This window comes from Antechinus flavipes, chromosome 1 (assembly GCF_016432865.1).
Source record: "Antechinus flavipes isolate AdamAnt ecotype Samford, QLD, Australia chromosome 1, AdamAnt_v2, whole genome shotgun sequence".
NCBI lineage: Eukaryota > Metazoa > Chordata > Mammalia > Dasyuromorphia > Dasyuridae > Antechinus > Antechinus flavipes.
The window spans coordinates 363,351,265-363,366,344 of record NC_067398.1 but is presented as its reverse complement, the minus strand read 5'-3'; the positions used below and the strand labels follow the sequence as shown (position 1 = coordinate 363,366,344).

Sequence of the window (15,080 nt, the reverse complement as noted above, 5' to 3'; positions counted from 1 at the left end):
GGGAATATCTCACACAAGGAGTTCTTCCAATATTTTGGATAATTTAAGCATTCATAAAAGTTTGTTCATACATGTTTAAACACACACATCAACACACAGTGCGGATAAATCAGTCCCCTCCCTTCTCCTGGGCTTGTTTCATATATTGATTATGTTAGTATTTCCTCTCAGACTAATAGGAAACCAGGGCATAGAAAGGAAATACTCTGATTTGCAGACTCACCTATCCATCCCTCAACCCTCCTTATGCTACCTCAGTAAAGAATAAGAGCCAATTAGTGTTGAGGACTCATGGGAGACGCAACTGACCAAGATTCACAGTTCTCTTTCCAGATGAAACTTTGGGATTCAGTTTATTAGGTAGAATTAATGGCCTTTCAAACACAGTGACAGAAGCAAAAATACCCTGATTACAGTTTTAGGCATGGCTTTAGCAGCACCAGGCCTCAGGTTCACACCTCTGAGATAGTATTACACAGGAAAATTTTTGCAAACTGGTTCCAGGAAAATAAAAGACACATTGACTTTCTTTCCCCCTTTAATTGAGATAAACTCTCTCCTCTTACCCCTAAAAAACACTAAGAAATAAAGAGAGGTTTATTCTTAGCAAAAGACTAGGGTCCATAAACACATCCAATTCTTCCACATCATAGGAGCATTATTTTCCATTGAAGGAAATATCCCCAAGTTTCATTTTTCCTCTTCAGTAAGAAAAGTCTCTTATTTGGGGAGTATGGAAAGAACTGGGGACAAACAGATTGCAAGAATCCACAGGGCCCAGCACTGTGACAACCTCACTTCTGCTGCCACAAAGAGCCCGCTTTGGCAGGAGCAGATATAAGGATACCCATCCTTGTGGGACTCAGAGGCTAAATACTCAGCAGGAGATAAGGGGAAGGGAACCACATAGAATATTTACCGCCAGATAAGACAAGGAACAAAAAAATTCCAGGTAGTTCCTCTGGAATTTTTGTTCATGTTTTTCTCAATTTTCTTACATGTTTTTTTCAGGGTTTCATTTTATTTTGTTTTGTTTTTTGCATCAACTTGAAACCATACAACAGAACAACCTATTTTTGACAGTCACTGAGATTAACTGACAGATTTCTTTAAAATATATATATATATATATATTTATATGTACACATGTATATCACAGTTCAACCAAAAAAAAGGTTTTTAAGAAGAGTTATGGCTTTCTAAAGGAACATTCAGAAAAGTCCAGGAAGGGAACCATACCATGCAACAGAGCTCACCTTATTGAGCTAGCTCTGATGCCTGTCGAAACCATCCCAGGCAAAGTTGTCTTTTCCCAGAATAGCCAGAAACAAGAAGCCTTACACACGAACAGACCTTCTTTAGCATCCTACCTCATGGTGGAGACCACTGTGGCAGCCAGCCTCCCTGAGGCTGAGAGAACTAGCTGGCAGATGAGGGAAGGAGGGAAGGAGGTTTCTTTCTCCTATGAACCACCCCAGTATAAGGGTCACGGGTCCTGAGATTGGGGCTGTTCTGTGAGAAGGTGATGGCTCAGCTGGACCACATTCCTGCTTTATAGGTCCCCAAGCTGAGAAAAGGCTGGAGAGATTGCTGGACCCTTCCAGGTGCTGCCCCTGCCTCACTTCATGGTGCTGGTGGCCCTGGTTGTTTTCTCAAATACATCTTACCCCATGGAATTCTTGGGATCACAGCAGACTTAGGGTAGCGGCTAAAAGCAGAAGCTGAACCCAAACTTAGATCCCCATTCAAAAGAGCTGCTGCCCCTGAGGCAAACAAACCTAAGTGGGATGCCCTTCCCACTGCCTTGAAACTTCTCTCAACCTTAAGTTATTGAAAGTCGCTCTGCATTTAACAGCACAGTTCTATCCCAATCCACTACAAAGTCAGTAACACTGATGACAAATTTTTCTTTGGTTCATCAGTCTCAGTTCTCATTAGGTATTGGTATAAGTACCGCACTAGGAAACAGATATTTCTATTCTCTTAGGTTTCAAATCCAGGAATGTGAACTTGGACATTTGATCTCTTTGTGCCTCAGTTTCCCCCTCTGTAAAATGAGGATGGCTCTTCTTATATCACAAGGACATCACGAGGATCAATTGAATGCCATGAAGAGGATTAAAGTGCTATCAGAGATACCAAATATTATTACTGGTATTATTATTATTGTTGTTATTTGCCTTGGGTATTGACTTTGTTTAAAATAAATTCTACCTGAACGTGTACCCAAGGACAAAACACATTAATCCATCCAGTAAATGAGCCTGAGCCCTCTAACACCCAGTGTATGGTCTTGGCAGAGCAAATGGGGCTATGGTAGTCTCAAATGACAATGTAGTGAACCAGCATGATATAATGGAGAGAACATTGGACTATGAAGACAATGGTATTAGTCCTGATTCCTCATCTATAAGAGGGAGAGGTTACACTTCACCCCAAAGGTCCCTTCCAAATCTTATCATCTATGATTCTGGGAATCTGCCTACAAAGTGAAAATAATGCATACCCTTTCCACCTGACTGGGTACTGTGATGATCAGATGAGATACTGAAAATGTAAAAGGCTATAACATAAATATAAGGGATTGCTATTACTCAATTAATAAGCATTCCTCAGATAAGAGAACCAGTCTCAGAAGCCAGCTGGATATTAATTGCTTCTTCCCCTTCAAGCCCAGTACAAGTTTGGGCTTAGCATTGGGAGCAGAGTTGGAGAAAGAGAAGGAGGGAAGATGTCCTGGTACCACCAGCACTTTGTTAGTGCAGAATCTTTCCCTGAAAGAAGTATGAGTAGATACAATACACTCCCTCTTGGCAAAAAGGCAACTAAAATCCCTCACATTTCTATGGGCTGACTCTCAGAAGAGTGCAAGTTAAAATTAGTTTATATATACAGTCCTGAGAGCTTCCTTGGCAAATTAACTAATTTTATGTAGAAATGGATTTCATGTGTAAACGGAATTTACTCTCTAAACACAAAACCTTTTTTCTTTATTTTGACCATTTTAGAGAAAAATTTCTCAAAAATGTACTACCATATCTTTATCTTCTTAAACAGAGGATAAATGACATGATTTAACTTTGTCTTGCTAATTTATGGGTCATTTTACTATCCTATAACTAACTTATTGAGAGGCTTTCCTCTCAATGGACTTTGTGGGGTCCATTTCGACCAGGACAGACCATTTTTTCCACCTTTTTTTCTAGGCTCTTATGAGTATTTCCTATAATTTTGCCAGATTGGATTTTCCTTGTTTTGATAACAGTAATCTCCAATAGCAAAAGTCCTCCATCAGGATATTGGTGCTAGAGAATCTAGCGCATAACTTTGAAATACCAGAGCCAGCTAAATACTTACTGGAGCACCCTCACGGCTGGTATTAAGGATCTACTCCCTGAGGGAGAGAAACCTGGGAACAGTGCAAGGAGGGGTTGAGGTAGGAACCCAGTTCTCATAGTGGCTTTTTAATGCTGGTTCATGAGAGAGGAACACATGGAAAGGGGAAGGTATTTTATCTTTTGAGATCCTTTCCCATTTCTGTTTAATGTCTCAATTCCAGCCTCTGTGCTTTAATTTGCAAGCCTTAGTCAGCAGTGGTTCTCAAACTTTTGTTTTCAGTATCTTTATCTTATTAAAAATTATTGAGGATCTCTCCAAAGAGTTTTTGTTTATCTGGATCATATTTACAGATATTTACCATATTGGAAATAAAAACTATTTTTGAATTTGTAGACCCTCTAAAAGGGTTTCAGAGATCCCCAGGATTCTCTAGACCATACTTTGAGAATCATTGCCTTAGTGGATAGATCATTTGAAATGGGAATCTAGAGGCTTGAATTATAGTCACAGTTATAGATTCCCATTCTTCTCCTTATACATTCCCTATGATCTAGCCAGACCAATTATCTCATTGCCCCCTGGATATCATGCTTACTCCTGCCTCTGGGCATTTATTCTATTTTTCCCATGTAAAATATCTTCCCTTTTCTTTTCCTAATTCTATTTCATCTCCTTGTATTAAATGAAATCCTCTCTCCTCAGTGACCTCTCCCTTGATTAAAGACTCAGTAATACTCAATAAATATTATTTGAACAATCACCTTAGCAGAGGGCAATCTTTCCTACTTTTGGACTCCCCAGCCTCACGTATCCCAATCATTTGCACCGATCATACATGATTTTGTAATAGTTCCTTTTTCTGATTTCTGTAGATATGTCTTCTCTTTCGCCCTAGACCATAAGCTCATGAAAGCAGTAACAATGTTTTGCATCTCTGTATACTCACAGCATCTACAGCAATGTCTTACATTTAGCAGACACCAAATAAATATTTTTGATTGGCAAATATTTGACTCATTCTGCGAATTCTTAGGCAAATCACTCAGGTAACAATGCTTTAGTTTTCCTATGTGTAAAATTAGGAAAACAAAGTCTTTTTCTCTACGTATTGCACAGGGTTGCAATGAACACCAAATAAGATAATCCATCTTATTTGGGATTTGAGAAGTGTAAAGTACTATACACATGTAAATGATGATGATGATGATGACAACTGTATGAGGACAACAGTGATGTGGAGAATATAGGACAGAAATTATCAGCTCTACCCTGTTACCCCAGTATTGCTAAGTCAAGCTCCAGAGAAATCTATAAGGCCTGGTGCTAGCTGCCAGGATATGCTGGGAGTTGAAAGGAATTTACCCTAATCCCAAAAGGAAGCCTGGGGAGGTTTCTGCTGGAAAAGGGGGTAAGTAGTCAAAAAGACTGACTTGACCTGAGGGATTCTTGCTGTGCTGGCTCATGTTGGCTGTGTGTTTGACTCACAAAAGAGCAGAAATAGCCCTGAGGCTATGGGCTGGCTCACCCAAAAATTGTAAACACTCTGGAGAGAAGAAGCCAATGAGAAGCTATAATTTAGGGAAGAAGCAACAGGAAGCTCAACAGAGAAAGCAGCCTAGCAAACTACATTAGTAGCTCTGGGAGGACACAGTGAGTAAATGGTAGCCTTTGAGGAAGAGAGCAGTTTGATCAGGATGCAACCTGGATGCAGGACTTGTTCAACTTATGAATTGTCCCTCTTTCTACAGTTGATATGGGACCCATGGGAGAGTGTGTCCTTGTGTGTAGAAGGACTGATATCTCTGAGTCTACATTCCCTGGCCTATTTCCATATAGCTCCTTTTCTTATATTGTAGAAATATGCTCTTCTGATTCCAAAAAAATAACTTTGACTTTTTGGATGCTTTGCCAACAGTGCAAAAGCTACAATTGGCCCTTTCCAAAATGAAACGGACTTAAATATAGAAATTGCAATACATTTTATGTCTATTATTTGAAAACCAATTTGGTTAAGTTTGCAGGGGTTAATAATCTTGAGATTCCCCACCATTCGATAAAATCTTTTGGTCCTTCATTAATTCATGGAAGCGTATGGAATGCAGGGAGGGGTAGTGATATATACTGGGGAAGGGAGCATCCACACATTTGAAACTTTTAAGTAATAAAATCTTATTTGTCCTTCACTATGAAGTTGGCTTTCAAGTAAACCTTTGCCCTGGTTTCCTTCTCTTAAAGCTTATATATTTAGGAGACACTTGAAAAGCCCTTAATGCAATGCTAGCTAAGTGATTTCAGGGAATTCATTCTAGACCCCAAGAAGCAAGGGAGCTTCTTCCCTGAGCACCAGAAGTGCTATATAACCACACATCATGGAGCATCACAATTGCCAAAGAATCAAAACTGCATGCCGGCCAAAGGGCAATGGGAAAATGCAGTGGCAGGTATGAGCACACTGCAACTTATCTCCAACAACACGTAATAAATAGGGCACTGGACTCAAAACCAAGGTCTAGGTTCAAGTCTTGTCTCAGATTTACTAGCTGTATACCATTATGTAACTTAATCTCCTCTGAACTTCAGTTCCTCACTTACAAAAACGAGTGGGTTGAAATTAATGTTTCTGAGGTTCCTTCTGACTCTACCAAGGACATGTTTGGCTGAAAAGGCAGGTGAGCTAGAGGTGACGAGTAGATTATTTGCCCTACTGTACTAAGACCCATGAAATATAAAAAAAAGCCTAGAGGAAAGCCTTAGGTAGAACCCCCCTCAACATCTGGAGAAAGACAGACACAGTCATTGGGGAGGTTAAGAAGGCAAAGAATGTTTGCAATCTGTATTTGTAGAGGCAATATCCACTTCAGTGTAAGTTTAAATATAGTAGAAGGGCATAGCAGTGACTTGGGCCCTTGCAAATCTCAACAGGCTGCCTGGCATCATGGAAATTTGCCATGGGGAAGGCTAAATGTAGGGCTCCTGACAAATCCACAAAGAGAATCCCAGAGAGGCTGTCAGGAGGTGGCAAGAGCACTGGTATCTGTAGAGAAAGACAACCTGGGAAAACTAAGGATTCCCAATACACTTTCTTAGACCTTGGGCTGCATTTCATTTCATGCAAATAATTTAGGAATTAAATACCACCTCTCTAGGACCCATTTAGTCAGTTTGATTGAACCAAGCGAGGTGACTCAGTATTTCCTTCAAATTCTATTTCTCTCCATCATGAGGACCCTTTTGCTGTAGAGATACATGTTTATAGGGCAAAGCCTAAGAATGCCACCATTTAAAAGACAATTTAAGGAGCTGGGGAGAGGGAGGGACAGTTCAGCTATTCACTGGAGAGAGAAAGAATCTTTTGTTTTGCTAAATATTAGGTAGGGGAAAGGATGTGTTCATTTAAGCACCAAGTGACTCACCTGGTACACTTAAAATAGTATTTGATTGACCAAAAAATCAGTTTACATACCACTTCTCAGAAAATACCTAGCTGCAAAGAGAGATACAGGAATAACCTCACTAGAATAAGGCTCAGTCCTCAGGATACTTCATTGACAATTAATTTTCAGATCTTAGTATCACTAAACTGCACACACACACATACTGGGCCCTCCCTACTTTTACCACCCTAGCAGGCTCTCATGTCCTAGTCTCAGATCTGCCTCCTCAATCTCTCTCATTGAAATAGCCCTTTCAGGGACCATGCTGGAGCACTGAGAGCTCATTAATAAATTACTAACAAGGCTTTTCATAGGATTACAAATCTCCCATACATACTTACTCCAAGACACACACAAGCACTGAGGCCTTATCTTAATGGAGACAGAATCCTTAAGGGATGAAGAAATTGGTGGTCAACTGGCTAAAATAAATGGTGGTAGGCTGCCATGGAAAGATCACTGGATTTAGAATCCAGCTCGAATCCTGGTTCTATTCTCTGAATCTCAGTTCTATTATCTGTGAAATGAACAGATTGGATTAGTTGATAGCTAAGGTGCCTTCCAGTTTTAAATCCTATGGTCTTATAATTATCCAGGTGGAAAAAAAATTGAGCCAATGTCTTCTGGCCTTTGGGAAATGAAAAACATTGTAAAGTCAGCCCATAAGATATATCCTTTTTTCTGATAAAGATATTATACAAGCTCTTGGTGATTTGAAAATGTCAGTCCAACTTCATGGGATTACGCCTAACATTAAAAAAACAAAAAAAACAAAAAACCTTTTTTTTACCTTAACAATCAGAAAGCTCAAGAGAAAGAAATGATCAAAAAATTGCCCGATTAAGTGAATACCGTTACTAATCTGAGCTAAGAAATGGGTGAACATTCACACAGCTTAAAATACTTCTGCCATCTTTGATCAGACCAACTTGGAAGAAAATTGGTAGGAAGTCCAAACCAGTGGGTTATTAGGGCCTGGCAAGGGTAGCCCTTGGCAAGAGTTGGGAAAACTAAACATGACTTCTAGCTCCACTACCTAGCACAAAGCACTGTTACCTACTGTGTTACCATGTGACTACTCATTTCTCCTGCTCTAAGCTTTGGTTTCCCCACATCTATAAAACGAGGGGGATGATCTCTAAGGTCCATTTCATCTCTAATATTCCATGCTTTATAGCCGCTCATGATCTGTGGCAGATTTAAGGGGGTCATGATTATGTTGGCAGCCATCAAGGGCACAGAACTGTGGCCCAGCGGGGCTTGATGCCAGCCCAGGAACAAAGACTATAATAAGTGAAGGAGACAAGATAATCCCTGGAGGGTAGAATCAGCTTTAGCTTGCTAGAGCATTTGCCAGGGCAAACAGAGAAGAATAAGGCCAGGACAGATTTCCCTTTTAGGTAATTCAAACTCTATAGCCTTCAATGTCCTTAGCTTCACTATAGGTTTCTCTGTTCTAAATATTCCTAAATCCTTTATTTTGTTTACTTTCCCTTAGTTACTTTAATATTATGATTTTGAAAAGACTCAAATCTTGTCTGGACTGAACTAAGAGGGGAGGGTCTATCCTCCCTTCCACAAGGAGAATTATAGGATGATCAGGGCTCCTCTGGAAGCTAATCAAGGTGGAAGAGACAGTGGCAGGGTGGCCCCAGTTAGATCTAGGGGTTCTTGGTCTAATACAGATGACTGTTGAAAGTCTGGGAAGGCTGTTCCTCTCCTGACTGGAAGTATTTTTTTAATACAGTCTTAGTGGCTATGAGACTGCAAGCTATTTAATTTCAAGGACAGCATCTTGGGATACAGGCTTTAGAATATTGAATTGTGTGCTCTTTTCCCAACTCCCTAAAAACTTGTGGGAAAAGGGCAACATTAAAAGGGGACAGAAGTTCCAAAAAAGTAGCCTGAAGTTTGTGGAAAAGAAAAATGGCCTTGGTGAGTTAGTAGGAGCTAGTAGGCAATGATAACTATTGATAAGAATCTGAGTCTCAAATCTTTTATAGCTTCAGCTGGCAGAGTCCCAGTCATCTCTCTTTATCATGTTATATTCCTGGGTCACACTAACCATTCTGGTTAATCGTGGGGTTCCTAAAGCATGGGCCTAGGATGATTCTCTCTCTCTCTCTCTTTTTTTTTTTTTTTTTTTTTTTTTTTTTTTGCTGAGGCAATTGGGGTTAAGTGACTTGCCCAGGGTCACACAGCTAGAAAGTGTTAAGTGTCTGAGATCTGATTTGAACTCAGGTCCTCCCGACTTCAGAGCTGGTACTCTATCCACTGCTCCACCTAACTGCCCCCTAGGATGATTCTTAACAGCTTAGGAAAGACTTTTCTATTCTCTTACTAGACTCCTGAACCTATTTCGTCTGTGAATGACCAAGAATATATACTATCTAATACATACATGCAACTAGAGGCTTAGATCTGAGCCAAAGCAGAAGCTTGAGAAGCTTAGGAGATGATCCTAGAAGCAAAAGCCTCCAAGACAAGAAAAAGAAAACAATTTCTAGGAGAAATCTGGTTCTGACTGTGGTTGAGGAGATTTCTATCTCCCCTGCCACTTAAAGAGACTGACTCTCCCAACTCTAGCCCTACAATAGCCTGTAACTTCAATCACACTATGACCCCCAAGGCCCAGCCAGACTTCCAAGGGAACCACAAAAATTAGCAGCAATTAACCAAATGGAAACTCCTTGAGGGCAGCCATTTTTCCTCACTTTTCTATTTTAATCCTGTTTTCTACATTTTCTATTTGTATCCCCAGTACCTGGTACAGTACCTAGCATATTTTGTATGTCTAGCAAACAAAAATTGTTTAGCAAGAAGACAGACCAGTGGTTCAAAAAATCACACTAATAAAGCCCAAATCCTAAGTTTTACTCTTGTGTACATCAAATCGGTCAATAAATATTTATTAAGCACCACTGTGCTAAACTCTGGACCAGAGTCTCTCTGGAGAAACTCTATTCTATGGTATAGATTGCTAAGGGAAATGTCTCTACTCAGGAAAGGAGCAGCCTTCCTAGATAGATCTCAGGTCATCCCACTTGAGATTTTTCCTATAGTAGACTTAGAATCTTCCAGATTGTTCCTCATTGAAACTTTGGGCTGATTCTTAAAAGCAATCTCTTGATTAGGACAAAAGAGAGCATCAAGGAACAGTTGCGTACACAGTGGATGGAATAACTGTCTGAGTTCAAACCTGGTCTCAGACACTTCCCAGCTGTGTGACCCTGAGCAAGTCACTTAACCCTATTTGCCTCACTTTTCTTATCTGTAAAATGAGCCAGAGAAGGAAATGGCAAACCACTTCAGTATTTTTGCCAAGAAAAACCCAAATAGGGTTAGGAAGAGTCAGACACAACTGAACTACAAAATTGGCACTAAGACCAAAGTCACTACGCCATATCTCTTTCCATCTTTTTTTACTCCAATTTTCTTTGGAGAAAGAGGCATAATGAAGTGAATATAGGAAAAGATGATATAAGGACTGCTGAAATTAGCTCAAAGTTCTCCCTCCTTCTGGAAAACAGAGTGTACAGGCTAGCTCTGCATGGGAAGCCCAAGTTAGAGCAAGCCCCCATGCAGCTGCAGCAGCGGTCATCATGGCAGCGTGCCAGGAGGCCGCAGCCTGACCAAAGGCCCTGGGCCTTTGGTTTCTTGAAACATGAGTAGGAGAAAGCTGGAGACTTTCCTCATAATAAAAAAGGAAAGCCAGAATTAGAACTGTTGCTGATAACTTCAAGTTGTGAAACTCCACTTAACTTGTACCCAGAATTTTTTAAAGAGTGTTTGTTTGACTTCATTAGTGTAAGGAATTCCTCCCAATGCAGATGAGTAACAGTTCTCCAACTAGAGTCTCAGAGCTCCTTGGAGCACTAAGAGATTAAGTGATTTGCTCCATCAACCTGAGTCTTTGTGATTCTAAGATATCCATCCACTGGGCCACAGTGCCTCTCAGTCACTGAATGGTTGATATTATTGCTATTATTTAAATAAACGGTGGGAGAGAAAAGTACAAAACATCTCACTGTGCTAAGTCTTGCCTTATCTCAGTGATTTTGCAACAAGGACAGAACAAGCCCGGTCCGGGGGTCTTTGCTGGTAAAGCCAGGGGCTGCTGCTTTCTTGGTAACAGCTGTGTCTAGGAAGTTGCAAGCAATTCTACTCTTACCCATACCTCTTACATGATGGTGAATGTTAGCTCTAGCTTCTGATTGCACCTCCAGTTACGTCCAGATTTTGCCTGTACCTAAGGTTACAAATTGACTCCAATCTTGGCCATAGATTGAATTTTAATCCTGGCTCACCATTACACAGGAGTGTGATACTGGTTATAAGACTAAAGAATGTGTTTGACATACTGTAGACCCCATTCCCACCACTGGGGGAAAAAACTCTTAAGTTTATGCTCTATTGGTGGATATAATTAGGTATAATTAGGTATAGCTAAAGAATAGTATGTGTAATTCTTGGGTAAACTCCTCCCTACCTCCATTTGCAAGCATGGTAAAAACAGAACCTGGTTCCTATCTGTTTGTTATCACACCATATGGGTTAAGGAAGATGCCTGCCCCCAAATCCTTAGTTCTTTCATTTGTCTCTAAGCTTCTTCCATCAGTTCTTTCTGGACTTGCATCCACTTCCCATTTATCTTTGGAGTTTTGCCCATAGGTATTTTGACACTGATGTCCTCTTCTGAGTTTGTGTCTTATTTTCCCTGTCACCATAATAACATTCTGTGATCTGATTCTTTTCTTTGTTTTTTGCTGATTTTTTTTTTTTGGCCCTTTTCCTTTAAATTTGAACTCTGCTCCCAGGATGGAAAGAGTTCTGTCTTAGGCTTCTTGTGCCAGTGGCTGCAGGCCCTGGCTGTTTACCTGATGCTGCATTGATGTTGTCCTGAGATCCACAGGGTACCCTTGTGTCTGGTGCTGCCCTGAGGGAGGTGAGATGGAGGAGGTGGTGGGTGCTGCTGGAGGCCATGGAGATCTGGCAGTTAACTGGTGCTGATCTGGGGTCCTAGTGGTGGTGCTTGTTGTATGCTGAGGTCCAGTGGGGGTATTTCCTCTCAAGTGTCTCTAAAGCAAAATTGCCATCATACACTATATAGTGAGGGAACTATGGGTCTTGTACCCTGTTCTGACCATCCATCCTTGACCCTAATCAATTTTTAGTGATAGATACTATAAACAACTCGGCATTCCAAAATGAAGTTACCATTATTCTGTCCCAATGATGCCCATTGCAAAATGTCAAAATTGGGGAAGTCACTTCACCTCAGTTTCCCTATCTGTCAAAGAGGAACAATAATACCTGCTGTACCTAACCCACGATATTATTTCAATAACTCAGTAACACAGTAAGATAATGAGCAGAGGGCTATATCCCTCTACATAGGGCTTCAGGCAAATCATATATATGGATTCTCCCTTTCCCCAGTATTTATATACAGGTGAAATCATGTTACAGTAGCCATCAAGGATACTGTTAAAGAGAAAAGGATAAAAAATGTCACAAAAGGAAACCATGCAGCCATAGAGAAGAGTATGGAAAGGAATCCAGCCCCTGGTGCTGGATGGGGGAAGGAGTAGTTCACAGGTGGGTGGAATAATTAGCAGCCTCAGGTCTTTTAAAGCACCAGATGGCAGGGTTGGCCAAGTCTTTTTCCCCTACTAGGTGTCTCTCTGAAACACTGCCCAGCCACCTGGTCCCCTTAGCCAAGTGAGCCCCCCAAAACACAGAACCCAAGGTTATTACCCCAACTTTTCATATTCTAGGGGTAGCTCTGAAGAGCTGTCGAAGCGCTTAGAAAAGCATAAATCCCTGTACAAATGCAAGACATTGTCTTTTCTTATTCTTGGTATGAATATTACCCAGAGAGCATATGCAGTATCTGGGGTCTTGTGAAAGAAGGAGCAGCCCCCTCTGCACAATATAGGGCAAGAGGATTTCAAGAACAGCCAGGATAGAGGAGAAATCTCTGAAAATCCTTCTCTGGGATGGAGAATTTAAACTTGGCAGAAAAGACATGTGGAGGAACAAACATGAGCCTGGGATTGGGAGTCACCTGTATTGATGAAAAGGGCTGAAGCTTCCTAAGGAAAGCAGTAGGACTGGATTCTACTTTAGAGTCCACCACTAACTAGCTGTGTATCTCTGAAGAAATCACTATCCCTCTCTGGGCCTCAAGTTGATTTCTCTCTCAAATGTGGGGCCAGTGGGAGGGGAGGTAAAACTAAAGGCTCTCTAAGGTCCCTTCCAGCTCTGACATTCTACAAGTCTATTATGGGCTATCTAACTTCTAAGGCAATTGACAAAGAAACTATACCATATACAGAAATTCCAAAGCGGGAAGGAGGAGGGAGGAATGGTATAAGTCAGAGGTAAGAGGTTAACATTATGTTTACATACTCTAGACTGGACATAAGATAGCTAACTTCCTCCAGGCTCCATATCAAAAGTTTACACCCTGTTCATGAAGATCATCAATCTGAAGGGGGGGAGGGGCGTGGAAATGAATCTCTAGGATTTCTTCCTTGTCCTTTAGCAAGACCCAAAAGAAATGTTAATAATGCTGGTGTCTGACAGATAGGACTAACTCCTCCCTCCTGGACAGACCATTTTGGGTCAGTCTTTTTACTGTCTGGAGGCATTAAATTGTTCACTTTAGAGCTGTTAGTTGGCCCTCCAAGGCATCTAAATATATCTAATATGTATCCCCCGGCTGAAATGGAGCTGAGAACAAGAAGGCAGATGAGAAAATGAGCTGCTATGATTTTAATGAGTTTGTAACACTAGCCTTGGAAATCTTAGTATAGTTGGCTGATCTGGCTTATTTCCTTTCTTAGATTTCAAACCCTAAGTTAAGCCTGTAGGCACTGAGAAGAAAATAAAATTTTGTTTAGTTCTAGAAAAACAAAAACAAATAAACAAAAATAACCATTTAGTCAAAGAGCCTATCTATGTATCGGATAAGCCCTGAACCAGATCCTACTATGGCAAAAGAGTGAAGTCGGTCTGGTTGGATGACCTTGAACAAAGTCACCTTCTCTAGGCCTTCATTTCTGGGACAGTTGAACAGGATAATCTCCAAAGTCCAACTGAGCTATGATATTCTATGGCTCTATGATCAATATCAAAGAATCACTAAAAGCCCATCATAAAATTCAGGAAAGCAAACCATTGAAAGAAATCCAACACCTGCTTGAATCCTCCACTGCTTCCCTTTAGTGATTTTCTGAAGCTGTGAAAAAAGCCATGACAGCTTGTGCTCACTCAGTTGCTAAAATTTAGCGGCAATGTGCTTATTCACTTATATTTCCAGGGCCCCACTCCTTGCTCAATCAATGGACAAGACGGAAGATTTTCTTCCCCTTCCCCCCCAAAAAGGAGGACTTACTCACTGGGCACATGGGTGAGTAGAGGATAAGGAGGACTAATACTTAGCAATAGGGGTAACTTTACCCTATTTTCCCATTTTCTTCCTCACCCACTCCAAAGTGCAAGGGGTATGAAGCCCTGGCAATGTGGCCCCATTCTTCAAAAACTATTGCATAAATGCTGGGCTTGGCCCACTTCTCCCTATCTCTTCCCATGTTTCCCTACTGTCCTCGGATGCTGGAAGGAAGGAAGGAAGAGAAGAGAGGGCTGGAAAGACAGGCCAGCCGGCCGCCTGCCTCATCAGCAGCAATTGCAGGTGCCCGTGTGGACTCGGAGGATGCCCCGGCTGTGCAGGTGGAGAAAGTTAAAGATCTCAGACGGCATGGCGTGGAAGCCGGGGCGGGGCTTGACGTTGTCATAGTAGTGGTGAGTGATGAAGAGCCCCGAGGGATTCATGGGAAAGGCCCAGAAGCCGAACAAGTGGACCTCCTCACAGAGTTCCAGGGCCGCGGTCACCAGGATCAGCCCCGTACTGATGCGCTTGGCGCGCACCCCGAGGTTGAGCCAGTAGCGGGACACGTTGATCAGGTACTGAGGGTGAAAATAATAGACCGCTTGCGGGGACTCAAAATCATCCAGCACATACTTGACGCGGATGGAGACGTCAGTGTTACGGGTGTTGTAGAAGGCCGGAAGGAGTACCGAAGCATTCTCATAGACCTGCAACACCTGGTAGAAAGGTCGCCTCCACTTCTCCAACTTGTGGAACCTGGGCGAAAGCAGAGAGACGCAGCAAAATGGAAAACAGTTGAAGAAATGTTAGACTTTTCAACTATCCTAATTAAACGCCATCTTCCTAGATTTGGCTCAGCATTCTACATTGGTAAGATCTTATCGGGATCTTACTGAAAACGAAATTTAAAAGAA

The 15,080-nt window shown here is 41.4% G+C and overlaps 1 protein-coding gene across 4 annotated transcripts in view; it reads right to left on the bottom strand.

Annotated features, from left to right (window-relative positions):
• Positions 1-321: 321 nt before the first annotated feature.
• The window catches only part of ST8SIA5 (ST8 alpha-N-acetyl-neuraminide alpha-2,8-sialyltransferase 5), a 128,665-nt gene continuing 113,906 nt past the window's right edge, over positions 322-15,080 (bottom strand). For all 4 annotated transcript variants that reach the window (XM_051969661.1, XM_051969662.1, XM_051969663.1 and 1 more), the window contains one exon: positions 322-14,922. In XM_051969661.1, coding sequence (XP_051825621.1) covers positions 14,454-14,922 — 469 coding nt within the window. In that variant the 3' untranslated portion in view covers positions 322-14,453. The remainder of the gene's footprint in view (positions 14,923-15,080) is intronic.